The sequence below is a fragment of the Electrona antarctica genome (assembly GCF_951216825.1).
Source record: "Electrona antarctica genome assembly, chromosome: 4".
Taxonomy (NCBI): domain Eukaryota; kingdom Metazoa; phylum Chordata; class Actinopteri; order Myctophiformes; family Myctophidae; genus Electrona; species Electrona antarctica.
The window spans coordinates 13,463,460-13,482,294 of record NC_136809.1 but is presented as its reverse complement, the minus strand read 5'-3'; the positions used below and the strand labels follow the sequence as shown (position 1 = coordinate 13,482,294).

The window sequence follows — 18,835 nt, the reverse complement described above, 5'->3', positions numbered from 1 at the left end:
GTGAAAGTCGCTAATTGGCTTACATGCATGCCGGTATATAGGCTATAGCAAAAACAAAAAGCAATTATTAGACCAGCCCTGTTGCAATAGACTAGAATTAGATCATATACATTGATAAAATAGGTTTAATTGATTTGATCATTCAATTAGGCTATATGCAAACGTGTGCCTCAGGCCTAAAAGCTGATTGATCTGCAATGCATTGCACACGTTGTACTTAGAAGACTGGAATTTCCACAATAGCCTATTTCAATTTAATGCCAGAGAACATTTTCGACATATAGATTAAAGATATGCAGACTTCTGATTATATAGCAGCTATTATCCATTAACTGTTAAAAAAAACGTATATGACAAATTCGTTACCTAAAAAGAACTAAACTGCTTTTCAATGTTAAGTCATTTATTTTGTTTATTTGCTGAAGTCAGTCTTTTACAATAACTGACAATTTAGATAGGTGTATGTACACAGTACAGATACAAGAATACTTAATAAATACAAATTTCCTGCGTTTTCTTCAAACAGTGTTGCAGGGCATATATAAACAATACACATTTTATTTACATTATTGTTACAGCAACATTTCTTGGAAAATAATCTATTTGTTTTTATATATACCACTCAAAAAGGCCACGGTGTGAGTAAGAGATCCACTTAATATCTAAGACATGCGTTTAATTAAAAATCTCCACATGTTGATAGAATAGAAATAATGAGAAAATACATTTTGCAAAGAAATAGACATTCAAACAGTTATGCTCTGGGAAACTGCATTTTTAAGGACAATGGAATGATAAATAAACTGTCAACGTCCAACGTGAAGAAACAATTCAAGTCATCAGAGAAAACACATTGGTCTTAAGGCACTATGGCGCCATTTAAGTACTTTTATGTTGCTTATAACTATTACTTTCTATATGCACCACTACTATGTTATTGCATTCATGTCTTTTACCATGCATTTCAAATGCCCCTTTCTTTCCCCAGCAGGGACATTTATAGGTCATTAATATTGGGCTCACGAAATGTGGTAAATATTTGGAATTCGATATCTATTAGGCATATCGCTTGAAAACATTATAGCCTACATTTATGGTTGAACTTGATGTCTCAAATTACAGCAAATAATTCGATAGAACTTGTTTTTGACTCAATTATATATATTTTGAGATATCTCCCATACTAATAATCTTCATGTATAACAATCCCAAATAGATTTTTTTTAAGATAAACGCCTCATCCTAATATCGGCCTGTTTCAACCACCATTTCAAAATCCTCAGTGATAATTAATCAATTTGTAAATCTGTGTCGTACAAATGTAGGCCTACATCTTTGTCTGTTCTTGTATACGGGTCCATTTGGTTACATTTATGCAAGGAGTTAACTGCACTCGAACCCCAGCATCCAAAGTCTATAGCCTTAGCACAAACACAAAAAATAAAGTAAAAAAAGGCAGATTACAAGCTCACAGCACATCACCTTGTGAGCTTATACAGTTTGGGCGAAGACATTTTGTGTAAAAGGGAAAACGTGGCCCGAGTCCATTTGTTATACAATAGAGCTGGTTTAAGACTAAGTACCTGGATCATATATACTTATGACTGTTTCAACGTTCAACCATGAACAAATAGACCTTTTTTTTGAAAGGCAAAGAGGCATTTTAAGACAGATAGTACATTCCATAAGTGACAGGTCCATGACTGAACAGTCCGGGAACAGGCAGGGTGGGCCTGGGGAAGTGGCTGGAGTGTCCGTACAGGGATGGAGAGCCCATGTGCGCCCCGAGGGGGAACGGCAGCGCGAAGGCAGGCAGCAAGGGCTTCGAGGCCAGTTTATACTTTTCCAGCTCCGCTTCTTGGAGTCTCTTGGCTTTGGCCCTCCTGTTCTGGAACCATATTTTCACCTGGGTCTCCGTCAGGTTGAGTGAGTTGGAGAACTCGGCTCGCTCCGCGATGGAGAGGTACTGTTTCTGGCGGAACTTGCGCTCCAGCGCCAGCAGCTGCGAGGTAGTGAACGGGGTTCGAGGTTTTCTGTTGTTTTTGTGTTTCCTTAAAGGACACGCAGGTGGACTTGAGCTTCCTATAGTGAATAAATAGGCAGAAAACAAAATTATGTAACAAGCAACACGTGTGTATAAGGCACAAATAGGCAAATGATTATAGCCTGTCAACAACTGCGTCCTGAGTGGTTTTAACTACAGAATTACAAACATATATTGCACTGCCATATTAATGCCATATTAATAGGCAGCATAGGCTATGATATATTCATATATGATATGACGTCTAGGCGATTTAATAGGCTACTATTTGCTATAGGCTATAAGTCCACACAGGCAAATTATGGCATAATTGACGCAGAATATAACAATTTCCTTATTTCCCTTATGGCGTGATCATAATCCATCGCTACAATAAGTCAATAACTGACACGCACGCTCTCATTTCTTTCAGTTTTGCCAAACATGTCAAGCTGTCAACTTCAGAGGGAAGGACTTACTGGTAGGAGTAGAAAAGGAGGACGCCTGGAACCAAGTGCTGTGATCTTTCTCACAAAAGGGAGGACTGTCGTCGTTCGGATCGCTGGATCCACATTGAGAACCCTCCGCGGAAACTTTCCTCTCCGCGTAAAATGTCTTTGGGGAAAACTGTGCGCTTTGGGCTGCTGCTGCTGCTACCGACTTCGGGTGGACGGGACTCAAGTCCGAGGGGGAGTAAACAGTCCGACAGGTGGTCTTCTTGGAGATCAGCGACTCAACGCTGAAGGGAAGACTGCTCCGCTGGCTTTTGTATCCTTTGTCGGTTGTCATATCTTTAGGTTGGAGTTCCTCACCCTCTGTATCCGTGTCTTCTTTCTTTTGCATTAGTTTATTGTCACTGGACGGCGACCCCTGTATATGATTCATCATTGCAACAACGGGGTTTGGGGGGGCCATACACCTCCGTGCTGGCCGGTACAGGACAGTGGGTTGGAGAGTAGCCTGTGTGTGTGTGTGTGTGTGTGTATTAGCCTATAGTGTCCAATGTTTTCTGCGCTGTCAGAACGTCTCACAGTAGCTTAACTCACTAGACGGGTCGTCTATAAAAGGGCAGTGACTGTTCCCCTCCCGAGCGGACCAATCGGCTCGCCACGTTGTCCCCGTGACGTCTCCGACCCTGGTTTCTATTGGCCCACTGCCTTCCGAGAGACATCAAGGGGCCTTTGAAAGGAACGAGAAGTTAATCATACAGACCCCATGCTGTGCAGGGGTATTGATGGCTCAAGGGGTTTTGTCTCCACTGCTCACAAAGTAGACCAATTTTAGCGCAATTACCCAGTGGGGAGGACTTTTGAGCATTTAGCCTCTATCCATTTGTAGGTAGGACACTATTTGGAACTTGAATTAGTCTATAGGCAACTAAACACGAGGCCTACTGTAAAAACTAGCCTACGTATAAAGAAAAGCCACCATATGATTTCAGAACATGACCACACTCTATTATCCCATAGGCATGCGGTCATCTTTTTGCCTAATATGACCGACCAAAATAGAGCAGAACTAAATTCAAATTAATATTGTTTTAACTCACGATTTTTCCTGAATTAATTCTGAAACAAAACCGGATTCGAAACGACCTTTAGGCGCATGAAAGAAAGACGCGCAGGGAAACGTGCATAATGAGGAGAGAAATTCATTAAGTATGACTGTTGGTCACACAGCATTACAGCAATTTAAGGCCTGTCATGGGCCCTTTTTGTTCCACTGCAGCCTCAGTTGAGAAGCAACAGGCGTTTTTTCTCTCCAGGTCAAACTATTTAATAAGCCAGACAAGTTGTGTTTTGGAAGGCGCCAGGCTCGGCAGGATCAAAAAGGAAGATACCTCGGGGAGAAAAGGCAATGGTTAACTCCACTTAACCAATTGTCCTCTAAATATTTCATAGTCCAGTGAATATAGCTGGAAGGAAGCGAGTTCTGACAGTTAACCGTTTCACGTCTAAACCTGAAGTTGATGACGGTATAACATCACAGAACGTTTCTGCAGGGGTTTTTTTCCTGACATCCATAGACAGAGATACAGATGAAGGAAAAAAAAGTCAGACCATTAGTTGTAATTGATTTTCAACTAAAGAGCAATTGTGAATTGGTTTGGATATATATAGTTATTAGGGTGGGCCTATAGTTCACTGGCATGACATTGTAGGCTTATCAATTTAATATTAGCCTAACCACTTAGTTACTTCTTAGGAATTTAGTAATGGAGTCATTTAACATAATTGTTTCCCTGGGTAGACATATAAACATCAGCACTTCAGGTGAGGTGGCAATTAAATACCATTTATTATTTAATGTCAATCCTTTCTCTCTGCTTTCCCAACCTGACACATGCATTCAGTCAGCACAAGATGGTTTGTGCGCCTTGGTTTATGATATCCATCCAACCCAACCCAAGAGCCCATGTGAATGACTGACAGTCATCATGCAGTATCAAATACACAATTAGGACTTAGGGAGAGAAGATAGATGGTTCTCAGAAGACAGATTTCTGTTTAGCTTAATTGGTTTAACCCATCTTTCTAGAATTGCCAATGAGAAAATAGCTTGTGGTCAGTCCGAGCACACAAGATCTCCCTCTTCCCACCCTACTTTGCTCCGCAAATAACTTTATCATTTTTTCGAGATGATTACTGCCTAAATAGATTAAACAACATTAACATCATCGAATAGTTTACTAATTTGAATTTCACTGTAACCTTGTGTAGTTTGCTATGTTTTATGATCCCTCACTGTCATATGACCCAGATAATTGAAAATTATATTTTTCAAGGGAATTTGGCCCTTTTTCTAACAAAAACATGAAAAGAATCCCAACAGCATTAGATTGATTGACCAAACCTTTTGGTTGTCTGTTTCTTTAAAATGATAATTTGGAGACTTATCTCTCATCCAGGTAACCATAACTTTGCTTCATCATTTGACTGGCGTGAAGTCTGATTTTCATGCCATTCTTTCATTTCCTATCTGAAAAGCTGCCTCTCTGTCCCCTCAGACAGCGGGGCCTCTTGTGACCCAGCTGGTTTACGTTTAAATCCCATACCCTCAACTCTATCTAATCTCCATAGTGTCGTGCAAGATGGGGATGAGAGTCGAATAGTAGAGTGCCCAAACCCATGCCGAGATTCATCCGATACAGGTACGCTGAGAGAAAGCTACACACAAAGTGCAGTTACCTCTCCCCCCTGATGTTTGGCTGAGTGTATTTAGTTTTAGACTCCCTCTCCCCTACCCCAAAAGACATTTCTGTAACAGCATGCAGGCGAGTGAACTGTGTCAGAAGTTGTTACTGAGTCTGAAAGCAGATCTGTCCTTCAAGGTCAGCTTGAACTCCATGGGAAGCACTCTCCCCTCAGCCGGCACCAGAAATGAAAACTGTTTTTGCATGTATGTATGTATATGTGTATGTATGTATGTATGGAGCCATTTCATTTACTCTCATGCTTCAGAGAAACCACTTAACCAGTTCATAAAGTGTATTTGTGGCCAAGGTTCAACACATTAAGATATGAGAGAGAATAAAGTGAGTCATACTTTTAAAAATCAAGTCAAGTTTGTTCACAATCCAGGAATGTAGCTTTTTTTTGGAAGCCTCTCTTGTTCGAATCCTGGGTATCAGGGCAGGAAAGACAGGGATCAAATCGAGACTGTCCAGAGTCTCGATGCTTGTACCAACCATTGAAGCCATACTTTGTGTGAGTCCAGATGAGTTGAGCTGTCCACCACCAACAATGTGTGAATTCCCTGCTGAAGTGGGGCCCTCTCTGACAAACAAACCGATCATTTACAGGAGTGAGGGAGTCATGGAACCCAATACCTGTGAGATGTGTTGACAGTGACACAAAGAATCGCAGGTAAGGGCCTACAGTAAAGGTAGACATTTGCTGACACCGTACGGACGGGGCCAAATTGTCATCCTCAGCAACATCGCCACACGTCACTCTCGCCCTGTTTGTTATCGCTTCTCACATGAAGTTTACGCAGTCTGAGGATGGAATGTGTTGCCAGAGTCATCCTGCTCCGGGTAATCAGATGTTGAGCAGTGATGTGAGATATAGGATACGCAGGCATGCCTGCCAGCAGAACCAAACTCCAAGGGAGAAATTCATATTACCATGAAACCAAGAGGTAACTATCTATTTTTCCATGCATCATGTGAGTTTGTACCTAATTCCACATTTTCTGCTTTAATCTTACATCTAGCCTCATTGGGCCCTTTTCACATAAGGTCACCCGCATAGACATGCCATGCACTTAAGAGCAGTTTAAATATTATTGGGTTGCACAGTGCCGTGGAAAATATCTTGACCTTTCATTTGACTTAACAAGTTGATCCAATCCACATCAGAACGGCTTCGAGCCTGCATTTAAATGCTGGTTTAACATTTCCTGCCAAAGCTACTTCCTCTTATGGCTTCACGGAACCCTGTATTTGAATGCAGGGTAATGAGAGACAAATATTCTTGCTGTACTCAAGTGAAAGGAGTAAAGGAAATGCCATTCCTCATGGCTCCTTTTCCAACAATGATCCAGCAGTCACCTTGTCATCTTTGACCAAACAAACAAGAAATATACCATTTTATTACAATTAAGGGTGCCATAATTTGAATAATCATTGACTTGAATTCTTAACCAAACAACCTTCGATGCCATATGTTTAATGCCATATGTTTAATGCCATATGTTTAATGCTAAATGCGGTTTTAAAATCATCATAGTGTTCATTTATCAATTTGGACCCTCATGGGCCCATTTGGTTACATTTGTACAGTCTCAGAGTTAAATTAACACTGAGGAGTTTACTGTCATACCAGGTTCACAAACAGATGCTTTTTTTCTTTTGCCTTGAGAGGGTTTCTCCTGACAGTCTGCTGCCAATAGAAAGTGTTTAAGAGAAAAGCCACGAGAGGTGACAATGCAATTGGCAATTTTGTCTGGACTGTATTTGGCCATAGAAGTCAGCATTCTTGAGGAAAGCCGAGAGACAATGCAAGTGGGCGAGTTAGGTTGAGGGCTTGGGACGAGGAACTTTGTGCGGCCACGCTGTGGTCTCATTCACAAACCCAAGAATGTCACCACAATCTCATACGCTCTTAGCAGCCAAAGTTGTGATGCACTATATTTGAGAAAACCCTCGGCAGCAGCATCAATTTTCTCTTTTACTGTTGGCTTGAAATCCACCGAGGCCAAAACCAGTAACTATTGTATAAATTACAGCAATTTGGTATATATTATATGAAATGTTCTTTTTCACATCATAAAAAAAAAGCATTGGCTGAGAACTGAGCAGTCTGCAGTTTGGGATAGCGTAAAATGTGTCACAATCAATTTGCGTGTTATTGCGTGAGTCTAATATAAAGAGGTTGTAAGTGAGAGGATCTATTTTGAATTCATTCACTGTGTTGGACCTGCGTGCAAGTTGTCTGTCTGACATCCGGCAATGGAGGCAACGTGTGACAACAGATTAGTACAATCTGGTTCCACTAAACAACAAAGAGATAGATAGACGACGTGTAGAACGTTCCAGTCACATGTTTCTATTTTTTTTTATGAACAGGAAATACAATTAATTCATCTAACACAATATGCTATTTTGTGTACACACGTTGCATCACTTTACACAGAAATGTTCCTATCATCAACTGAAAAGGCATAACATTGTGCGATTTCTTCTCTGGACATGTCATGCCCTTCCCTGACATGATGATTAGATTTCTCACAAGATCAAATTTGACTTCATGATTGAGCATAAAGATGCTGTGTATGATATGAGGTATTGTCTTTTGAAAATAAGTTCCAGTTATGGAATGTTACAAAGATACTTCCTCTCTGAATACAGAGAAAACAGAACATTTACGGTTGGCAATTGGCAATTTAGGTAGTGTTTTTTATTTCAGATTGGTAGTTCTTCTGAGTGCTCATTGAATAAATGTTGATTTGTGCACTGCAATTTCATTATATTTCACCATATACGTCTGATTTCTGATTCGTATGTCTTTGATTAAATGCCAGTGGACTTATCCCAATTTAAATAAACAATTTAAAAAATCCACAATTTAAATAGAAACATGAATAAATACTATTGCAATTTTATTTTTTTATTGAAGTCACAGTGGATCAGTGTCAAATTCCTTCAAAACCATGCCTTCCATAAAGAGAATCGCTGATTCCTCCCAGACGCCATGTTTACTATCGGGCAACAGTTGTCAGATAGTAATAATGTTATTGCAGGCACTAAAGGTCAGTGCAAATTGTGTGTGTGTGTGTGTGTGTGTGTGTGTGTGTGTGTGTGTGTGTGTGTGTGTGTGTGTGTGAGTGTGTGTGTGTTTGAATGTCCCGAGATTACAATTTCAAAGCCCTCCCCATGAAAAAGACGAACAATGGAATGGGTGGGAAGTTAAAGGAGGGGGGTCCTTTTCAAACAAACAAGCATGGATTTCTCCTGAATAGTGCTGATGAAGAGCAGCCGGATTGGTTCTCAGAAGATTGAGAGGGCCTACATTGTAGGCTGTCCTACTCCTTAAAGCTCAGAATGAAAGCTGTGGCTGCTGCCTGTAGAAAGCACAACAACTCTGAAACTGTCTCACAACTTTAATTCAACACGTCACCCTAATTTCTCTATCCCTCCTCAATCTCTCTTCTCTTTCTCTCCAGCTGAACAGAGGGTGGACACGGGAAAGCTCCCTTATTGCTTAATGAGCCTGAAAATACAATTGCACTTCTCTGACTGTGAAGGCAGCCTGCAGGCTAGTGTAAATGAGCGGCGTTGAGGAAGCCCCGAGGGCCGCGTCTTGCTGAGCGGCGAGAATAGAACGATGTGGAGTGGGGTTAAATCCTGTTAGGGCATGGCATGTGGTGGAATCGCGGTGGCTTTCAGGCCCAACAGAAGCTAGATAGAGCCACTTGTTGCAGCAGCATGCAGCAGCTTCAGATGTGTGGCAGTCTCTCTCAACTGTGATGATGTGTGAGATTTATTGAGGCTGTGCCTCGGTCGTGTGTGTATACCGTTCTTGGCATTCATTAGCTGTGCGAGATGTCGGTTGTTTGTCACATCTCGAACCTATCATTTCAGCCCGTCCCACACAATGGCTCTTTTTGAAGCCTTGGTACAATCATCATTCAATTTTAATTTTCCATTCTTCTGTGGATTCCAATCCAAGGCAAAGGCGAGCTGAGGCGAAAGTCTCCCACACTGCATATGTCCTCCTCCTATGAGCTTTGGGTGCTCTTTTGACCGCTCCGCTAGGCATCTGCTGCTCGTAGCCTGCCCATATCTGCATTCTAATGCACATATCCTGCTGGGATGTTAACTTTAGGCCCTCAGTAATTGATGGCTTCCACACTTCAGCCGAGCCCCCCCTATTCTTCATCCTTCGATTGTTGGTATATCTCAGTGGTTTGGGGGTCTTTCAGGGAGCCATTGTCCTTTTATGGAGGAATTATAATAGACTAAAGGAGAGAGGAAAAAAGAGAAAAGAGAGCAGGGTGGATTGGGGGGGGGGGGGGGGGGGGTGTATAAAAGAGAGTTGCTGCTGATATTTAGTGAACTCCAAAGGGGGACCTTTCATTCTTATTCTGCAAGTTTGGCACATGCCTCCTGTTACTAAGTGGCATTGCATTGAAGAAAGGGCCATGCATTTCCCATTCTCTAGGTGCCTAGACTTACAACCCTGGCAGCTGTTGGGTCTTCTATAGACTTCTCTCCACAGGTGAGCTCCCCCTACCAAATTCCCAGTCTGCACTTCTGGCACTAGGGCTTTTTCAAATATTTTATTGGTTAAGAAAGAGAGAGAGAGAGAGAGAGGTACAGACAGACACAGAGAGAGTTAGAGAGAGAGCTCTCAAAGATAGAACGAAAGAGAGACCGAGAAAGAGACATCATTCTGTGCTACAATTGAAATTCATGGAACCACTTTTAATAGACTCAATGTTTACTCTGTGTACTAGTAGTATTCATGCACTCTTTGTCTCAATTGTCTCATTGTTCAATCTCATCATTGTTCCTCCAATACGCCTTGCCATGAATATTGTGTTGCTGAGTCTGGTGTGATTCAAACAGTAGCTGAAGTGGGGGTGTGTAGCGTTAGTCCGACGTCCCAATAATCCAACACCCATAAATCCGACTATACCCAATATTTTGACTGTAGAGCCCCATACTAACCCTAGACCCAAAACCTAAGCCTAACAATAGAGCCCCATACTAACCCTATCCCCAAAACCTAACCCTAACAGCACGCGGGAGCCACGGGTGAATGTTAAGCGGCCTCGTAGTCGGACTAACGGGATGTCGGACTAGCGTGTGCCCCTTACCCACCCTGAAGGGGCTACTGGCTAGCACTCTGGGCCTGGTTGTGTACAGTGAAATCTTGAGTGTTTACTTACAATACTCACAGACCCAAATTAACCTGGTGTTCTGTGATGCCACTGCCACCTTGGAAGCCATCAAAACGGCTGGACATATAAACCAATTTAATTATGTTTTGGTTTTGGATGGCGTCAAACAGCCCCATTTATTTTCTCCCGCCACCAGTGGCAGAGCGCGTTCCCCCTTTCGCTTCTATTTTTTGCTTTGTGATGTGAGCTGTTACATATTACTCCTGAGGTGTGGTGCCTCTTCTTCCCTCAAAGGCTTCCAATGTTTCCCCCCAAACTGCTGCCAAGCTGGGCTATCTATTCATTTGGTTACTTAAGTGTAATTGCTCCCCTTTGAAGCTTCAGAGAGGCAAATCATTCGCTTTGGCCCCGGGGCAGTACCGGTCACCGAGCCAGCGACCCCCTCCCGGCCCGATAGCGCTGGAGAGCCTGCGAGAGACCAGCTCCCATACGGAGAAGAAATAATATGGCCAGGGCCGCTCAATTTCACCTCTCTTTTCATCCCATTCTTTGAAAACTTTTTATTAACAACAGCTTTTCTCTCTCATACTGGGGCGCCAGAGGAGGGGGGGGTGGGGTGGGTGGGGGTGGAAGAGGAGTTTGGGGGTGGTTGTCCCTCTGTAGATGTCTGTCAGTCTCTCTCTCTCTCTCTCTCTCTCACACACGCACGCACGCACACACACATTCACACCCGAGCGCATGCATATATACACACACATCATCAATAGCGACAGGTCAAGGAGGCATGGAGAGAACAGCCTCTCCCCTATGGTTCACACTGCAATACAAGGACTTATGTTTCATATACCACAGGCCTCAGATTCCTGTCTGTTCCATAGCACTTTTTCTGTGTTATGTATGCGTGTCGGTACTGTAACTCTGAGAGCCCTATTTTGCGCGGTGTCTTATGCCTTCGAGTGAGAGAGAATCTTATTAAGCATTTTTATTTAAAAAAAAAGAAAAACATTTTAAAATTGTGAAAATAGACGATCTTCAGCAACGCATTGTGAGCTTGCAGAATGGCTAAAAAAAACAGCTGGTTCGCGTGTGGCTTCAACGTTTTCATTTTTTTCTCTGTACAGGCTTAAGGTGACACGTTGTAAGTGCATGTGTAGATCAGATACTTTAGCTTTTTTTGAAAGAATTTGAAAATGTTAGAACTAGAATTTATTTTAATTGAAAAATTGTGAAAAATGTTGACGAGGAAGAATTTCCCTTATACAATGACACACGCCAAATAGAGACGCCAGGTTGGAAAGTGGTTAAAGATAGAATGTGTTCCTTCGGGCACGGTGGCGCAGTCGGTAGCACTGTCGCCTACAGCTAGAAGGTCCTGGGTTCCATTTCCTACATTACCCCTAGGTGGGGTTGGCAAAAGGGCCTTTCTGTGTGGAGTTTGCATGTTCTCTCCTTGTCCCCTAGGGCAGGGGTTCTCAACCCGTGGGTTAGGGTTAACCCTCGGGGGGGTCGCCAAATTATTTTGGGGGGTCCCCAAATTATTTTAAAAAAAATATATATATATATATATTTTATTTTTTCCCCAACTGAATGGATGGAAAATCGAAAATTAAGAGTTTACATGGTACACATAGTACATGCATACACCTTCCTAATGATTATATCTGGTTTCAGTATTTATTTATGGTGTATTGTCTCTATTATTAAGGTTATTGTAGCAGTCAATTTATATTGGGGGTCGGGAGGGGGCGGGGCGGGGGTCCCGAGACATTGCCAAAGCATTTCCGGGGGTCCCCGGCCAAAAACGTTGAGAACCCCTGCCCTAGGGTAGGTAGTAGGTACCTTCACAAAAAACATGTAATAATCCTGGTGGGGGAAATAAGGAACTGGTTGGAATAATGTGTTCCATTCACGTGCTATACGTCCAACCGGGGAAACTCCCCCCTGTCCGGTGAAAATAAGCGTCTTGGACTCGTCAGGCATAGAAGGAAGCATGAGGTCAGTCCATTGCTCTCCCCAGGTTGACAGAGGAAGTGTAGCGCCCAGGATTACATTAGATAATTGACACTGGGTGAAAAAACGGGGAAAATTGTGGGATGAAAAATAAATAAATGAATGTTCCTTCAGCCAAGTCTGCGGGAATATAGAGCTGCAAAGTACACAAAGAGCCGATTTTATGGTAAAAATTACCCCCACCACTTACTGTTATTGTCACGATAGTGAGCAAACTGACGTTGTAATCTCATAATAAGGTAATGGGCGTTGGTGAAGCTGTGTAAAGGGCTGCGATTAGATGGGTGGAGTTTACGGAAAGAGGCTGAAATGAAAGGTCCTGCCATTTACTGATCTACACACAATACTTCTATAGCAATATTCAATGCCATCCGAGGACAGTGATAAAACACTGTTTTCATGAAAGCATTTAAGTAGCAAGGAAGGAGTCACCCTTCTGTAACCCAAACAACTACTTCAACAGCAATTAAGCCCTACCCTTGAAGGGCATTGATGAATCCAGGTACAAATCCCCCCCCAAAAAATAAAAACCTGATAACTTCTAAATAGCACAACTCCTCCTTAGGGCACCGTAGAGCTAAATTGATGTAGACGGGTGGCCATAAAAAGCCAACCTGGTTATGAATGCTGCGTTTTAGTTGTATCATTTTGACTTTGAGGTTTTTAAGAGAGAAGCGTTCCCTGCAGTCAAGCCAGATGGTAACAATTCTAAGACATATTATGAGCTGCTCTCTGCCAAATAGCATACCTTTGGGCTATGTTTTCAGTGCACTATAAAAGCCAATAATGTAATTTTGATCTAGTTTATCAGATATCACCCGACTGGCTCTGTTTATATAAGACACAGTTTAAAACAGGACAGGAGTTTCCTTCCCCCCCCCCACCCCTTAGGGGGAGTGTTCGTTCACTATTTTCAATATCTGACCTGGTGCTCTGCCTTTGCCTGTTTGACTTTTGCATTCTCGAATGTCGAATGTGGAGTCGAATGTGGAACGTCGAATGTGGAACGGACAGCAATGGTGGGTTTAGCTTCCACATTGTCAGCCGTAGTGTCAGTAGATAAAAATACACGGCTATAAGTGTGTGGTTGTCCACAGAATGACTTGCGTCCCCCAGGAAAGAGAATGGGGCTATTCTTTGTGTAAGTATGTACAAAGTATGACCTTGACACCACTTAATGTAAAGATGACACAGTAGCAAACTATCCCGGCATCACACCACACTCTCCAGTGGTCTGCCATCAGCCCACTGACTCACAGCTGACCTTGCTGGAACATTCCAAAAGTTTGCCCATTTAGGAAACCTATTGGGAAAATATGTCAGTATCCAACAGGTGAAATATAGACACTTGATAGTGTGACGCTAAACATGCACATGTACACCATGGCCTGCAGACAGACACTTTTATAGCACATACACACATGCACACACCCATGCACGCACACGCACGCACGCACGCACGCACGCACACACACACGCACGCACGCACATGGATGTTTCTGGGCAATGGAGCCAGGAGATTATATGCCATCTGTGGGTGTTTCTCTCCCATAACGTCCAAAGAATGTAATTGGCCCAGTACTCAACCACAACAAGGTGGGACAATCAGGGACATTAACTCAGGTTTTCCATTGTGGGAAGTGTTGTTTTCTTCTTGTCCTGAACTGATCACATGCACAACTGGAGACCTGCTGTGTGAAATTACTCGCACTAATGGCACTACACACTTTTGTTGCAGGAAATCGGACAGCCGCACTGTAACTGCTAAAACGGTGATAAAAAAGCCCAAATTGCATCATGATGTTGAGCAATTTAATCCCTCTAATCACAGAAAAAAAACTCAACCCAAATGAAGCAAATGGCTATTGACCAGTTATGGGATGTGTAAACGTTGTTGCTGGTCGGTCTCTTGGATGTCTTTGGAAAGAAATAAGAGTTAAAAATAACTTTTCCAAATGTGAAGGTGTCATTAAAGATGTGTAATTAAAGATCACAATATTAACTCTGTAATTTGCTCGTCTATAAGGTCATTACGTGTCTCCACACTTTGTTTTAATGGGATACAAAGTGCAGTAAACGAGACAGTTAGCTGTAGTTATGCCTGGCTGACTGTTGGCTGAGAAGCTGTGAAGGTTAAAAGCCTGATTTATACTGTACTTGGATGTGGATCTCGTCTCGAACAATAATAGCTGACCTACAAGCTCACAACAGATCACAGCATGACGTGCTGTGAGCTTGTAGATCTGTTATTTACTGTGCAAGACACCGGGCGCAACTAAGTAGGCGTAACAACTTTTGAGATGGCTCAGTACGACTCATTCTGATGAGACAAATTTTAAATTATGTGTTCCAGTCTAGAAGAGTTAGAGGTTTTACAGCAGTGAAAAGATTTGCTGTAGACATTTAAAATGTGGAAATATGACTTCATAAGTGAACTTAAAAAAGGACAAGGTCTTACTGATAAAAAATAAATAAATCAAGGTCTTTAGGCCTACTTGAATATTATCAACAAAACATTTCATTATTCCACAATCTACCCAATGGGAAAGAAATACACATGTAAGACCTTGTAGTCAAACAGCTTTTAAGTCTTTCTGACCTTTTTAATAAAAAAGCATGGTCTCAATCTAAGCACAGAGGGAGGAAAAGTCCTGTACAGTGTGTGGTTGTTTTGAGGTTTTATCCCCTTACATTCATATCCTTTCCAAATCCCGTCATTGCTCATGATGGTGCTTGTTAACAGCCGCCGTTGATAACAAACAAACATTTTCCCGTGATAAAGTGGCTGAGACAGGGGAGACTTGCGAAGCAGTCTGCACAGAACTGTCTTTGTCTCTCTCGTCTCCAGCGGCCAGTTATGAAGACGAAGTTCCCTGTGAGTGAAGTCTAAGTTAACTAAACATTTTTTTTCTTATCCCACCACCCCCCTCCAAATGTGTGGTTGTGTGCAATCTTTTAACGAGCTCCATCTTTGACCTGGGTTGTATGTTTCCAGAGATGTCATGTCTTGTAAGTCAAGAGAAGACTTTAATGTCCACATGATTTAACATTAAAGGGAAAGATCCCAAAAAGGGGGCTCTGTGCCAGTGAGGTAATAATACCCCCGTAAAAAAGAAATTGTAAATGCTAAATACATCCCGCAGATCATGGCAGTAGATTGGGAACAGCTCATGCTCATGTGGTTTTTTAAACCAAGGCAGAATGGGCCTAACTCATAGCTGTGCCTCACCGACTTGTCTTTCTCCTCAGCACTGAGGAGAAAGACCTAAATCTCTAGGTTATCTTTTAGTTTTTGACTGTTGTAGAACCCTTTCAGATGATTTGCGAAGAGGGATTTTCATAAATTCATCCTGACATGAGAGAAGACGAGGGAATCGCTGAACCCTTGCACGCAAGTTCACAGACTCTTCGAGATTAGGTTCGAAAATGCTGTTTTTGTTTGCCGTTGTTAAAATCAGCCGTTGTGGGTTTTCCCATGATTTCCCCCCCCCCCCTCTGTAAATTTGTATGGTATGTTTCCCGTTAAAAAAACAACACACATTATGTCCTTATCCCTTATTTCAGATCAAAAAAGATGAAAAAACACAAAACAAACAAACAGAGCAGGAGTTTGGCTTGTGACATTCTGTAAAGCGACAAGCTTTGCCACGGCATTGTTTGTGGTTTTTGCAGACCTGTAATCAGATTTGAAGAGGTTTGGAAGCCTATCGACATGGTAATTCTTTAAACCTTTGAGTGTGCTCTCCAAGACAGGACGATGTCCAGTAAAAAAATAAAGAAAAAATAAGGGAAAAAAGTGAAATCTCGAAATGCTTCCCCACATAGGCTACACCCTGCTGTGCAACAGCAAAAAAAAGGAAAGGAAATAGGCACGGTCATCTTTCTTCCACGCACCATGAAAAATGGTTACATTACACATACAGTTGTTATGTCCTTAAATATGTTTGTTTTTGTTATATTGCTCTAGGGGTGTTTTGTTTTTTCTCTCCCGCTCGAAACCCTGTTTCAATTAAATGTGATGGAACACATGTGTCCCTTATCAGGGCCAGCATCTTCTACCGTTGGTCTTTGAAACGACTGTGGCTCCATGGGATAATTGGTCTTAAAAGGTGGATTCTCCCAGTGTGCCGCGCGGTGTGCCTGTTGGCGTGGATCACCTGACACCTTGTGTGTCCATAGACTCGTTATAAGTGGTTGTAAGTGGTCATGCATGTGGTAATAGCCGCAGGGATGATAGCGATCCTTGGACACGACACTCTTTCATTTGTGGCCTCTGGCGCACATACGCAGGCAAACACACACATGCGCGGGTACGCGTGCACACACAAACGTGCACACACACACACAGACGTACAAGACAGACATGCCGGTCATAGGTGTGTGTTAGATGTGATCAGATTATACAGTTGTAACTCGGTGCAGGTTGATCTTTTGAAGTGAGGTGAACAGAACACACAGAGCTGCAGACAGCACCAAGTTACTTCGTTTGACACAAGATGATGCTGCTGACAAGCAGGGTTCCATTTGAAAAAAGAAAAAGGCCCTATATACTTAAAAAAGAATCTTTGAATTCCTTTATATTAAAATGTGAAATAGTATGACACAATTTGATAACGTGCCCCAAAGGGATGCCAGGTTTAATGTGGTCAAGAATCAAATTGAAATTTAGTGCATTCCACAAAGTACTGTGCTGTGCTGTAACTGTATCATCAGCAAGGATGCACGATTATTATTAAATTGTGATATTATGAAACGTAAATATCAAAAATATCAGACAGCCTCATTATACTATACACTGTATACAGCCACAATATAAGATAGTACATCATAGACAGTAAAGTCCTGTGTTCAAGTTTGTTATGGACATGTTAAGTTAAATAACATGTTAAGGAGTACATTTGCACTTTCTCTGAGTCGAAGAAGATGAAGATTATTATGATGATGATGATTAACACAAGCTGTTAAGGGAGAATCAACTACAACAGGTTTGTGTGTGTGTGCGTGTGCGTTTGTGTGCGTGTGCGTGTGCGTGCGTGCGTGCGTGCGTGCGTGCGTGCGTGCGTGCGTGCGTGCGTGCGTGCGCACACGCACACACACACAGAGAGAGGAGAGAGGAGAGATGGCAGCTATAGTGATTGGGTTATTGCGCGGCCGGCGCGCCCTCCACAGTGAGCAGAGCGCTCTCCAGCGCTCTGCCCACCCTCCACAGTGAGCAGAGCGTTCTCCAGCGCTCTGCCCACCCTCCACAGTGAGCAGAGCGTTCTCCAGCGCTCTGCCCACCCTCCACAGTGAGCAGAGCGTTCTCCAGCGCTCTGCCCACCCTCCACAGTGAGCAGAGCGCTCTCCAGCGCTCTGCCCCCTCTCCAGCGCTCTGCCCCCTCTCCCTCTGACTTGACATCCCATCGTGATGAAGCTGTGTGTTTACCGTTCTGCTCTGTCTGCGTCACGTCACCAAAACAACAATTTGCAACCCTGACGAGAACAAAAGACTTCATAATAAAAGCTTGTGACAATGAACACCCCCCCCCCCCCCCCCCCCCCCACTTTGCCCTATAGCCTTTTGACTGGGAAGGGAACGAGAAGATGAAAACAAAGAGAAAAAAGAAAGAAAGAAAGAAAATGCTTATCCCCCCCAATCTTACAAAATAGGTTTTCTTGTGGAGGCCATGCATTGTGAAGTGGAAAGCAAAGAGCAGAACTGAAAATTGATTCCCTGCAATCATCTTCTGTCATCTTTTGTCTATCTCCAGACTCCACTTTTGTCTAAACTCCAATCATGCTGTTGCTCTTTCAGGCTGATCTGAACGTATAAACCTCCTTTTGAACCTTTTTTTGATTTTGTTTATTCTGTAAGTCTTTTTTTGTTCCGAGTCCATAATCACTACATTTCCCCAAATAACCCGTCTGCCGCGGGTATAGTTGCACATACTTTTAAAGTTTTTTTTCACATGCAACAGTTTCTTTTTTTTCTCCGGCAGTAATTCAGCTAACTATGCAGATTTCCAAAAGAGCTCTCATCATCATAATATAGAGGGCCGGGCTCAGAATAGGGTTTTACACCCTCACGGCAGTGAGATGCCAGCCCAGGGGCCTAGAATAACTGCATTCAGGCCCGGCCGGCGTCAACAGGAAGGAGCAGACAGCTAGCACGACTGCAAAGCCTGCACAGTGCTTAATTGGCCGTCTGCAGGAATTTCTGGTGTGGCAAACTAATTGACCCGCAACTCCCCAGGGCTTTATCAACACAGGGAAATGCCACTGGGCCAATAACCAGCCAGCCTCGTAAACGGATCTATAACCAATGGCCAATTTGAAACACATGTTATTGGCTATTTTACAACAGGTCCCCCCCCCCCTCCCATTTAAGTTATTCCGGTGTGTGCACCAAAAAGGCTGTCCACAAGAATTTCAGACAGGCCAATCCTCATGGTTCGACATGCATATAGGAATGATGGT

At 42.8% G+C, this 18,835-nt stretch overlaps 1 protein-coding gene across 1 annotated transcript; it reads right to left on the bottom strand.

The window, feature by feature from the left end:
- Positions 1–1,663: 1,663 nt before the first annotated feature.
- Positions 1,664–2,911, bottom strand: LOC306921807 (homeobox protein MSH-C-like; the record flags this gene model as incomplete). Its single annotated transcript, XM_079499112.1, has 2 exons — positions 1,664–2,082; positions 2,503–2,911. 2 exons carry the CDS (start codon positions 2,909–2,911, stop codon positions 1,664–1,666), a joined length of 828 nt encoding a protein of 275 aa, XP_079355238.1.
- Between the last annotated feature and the right edge of the window lie 15,924 nt (positions 2,912–18,835).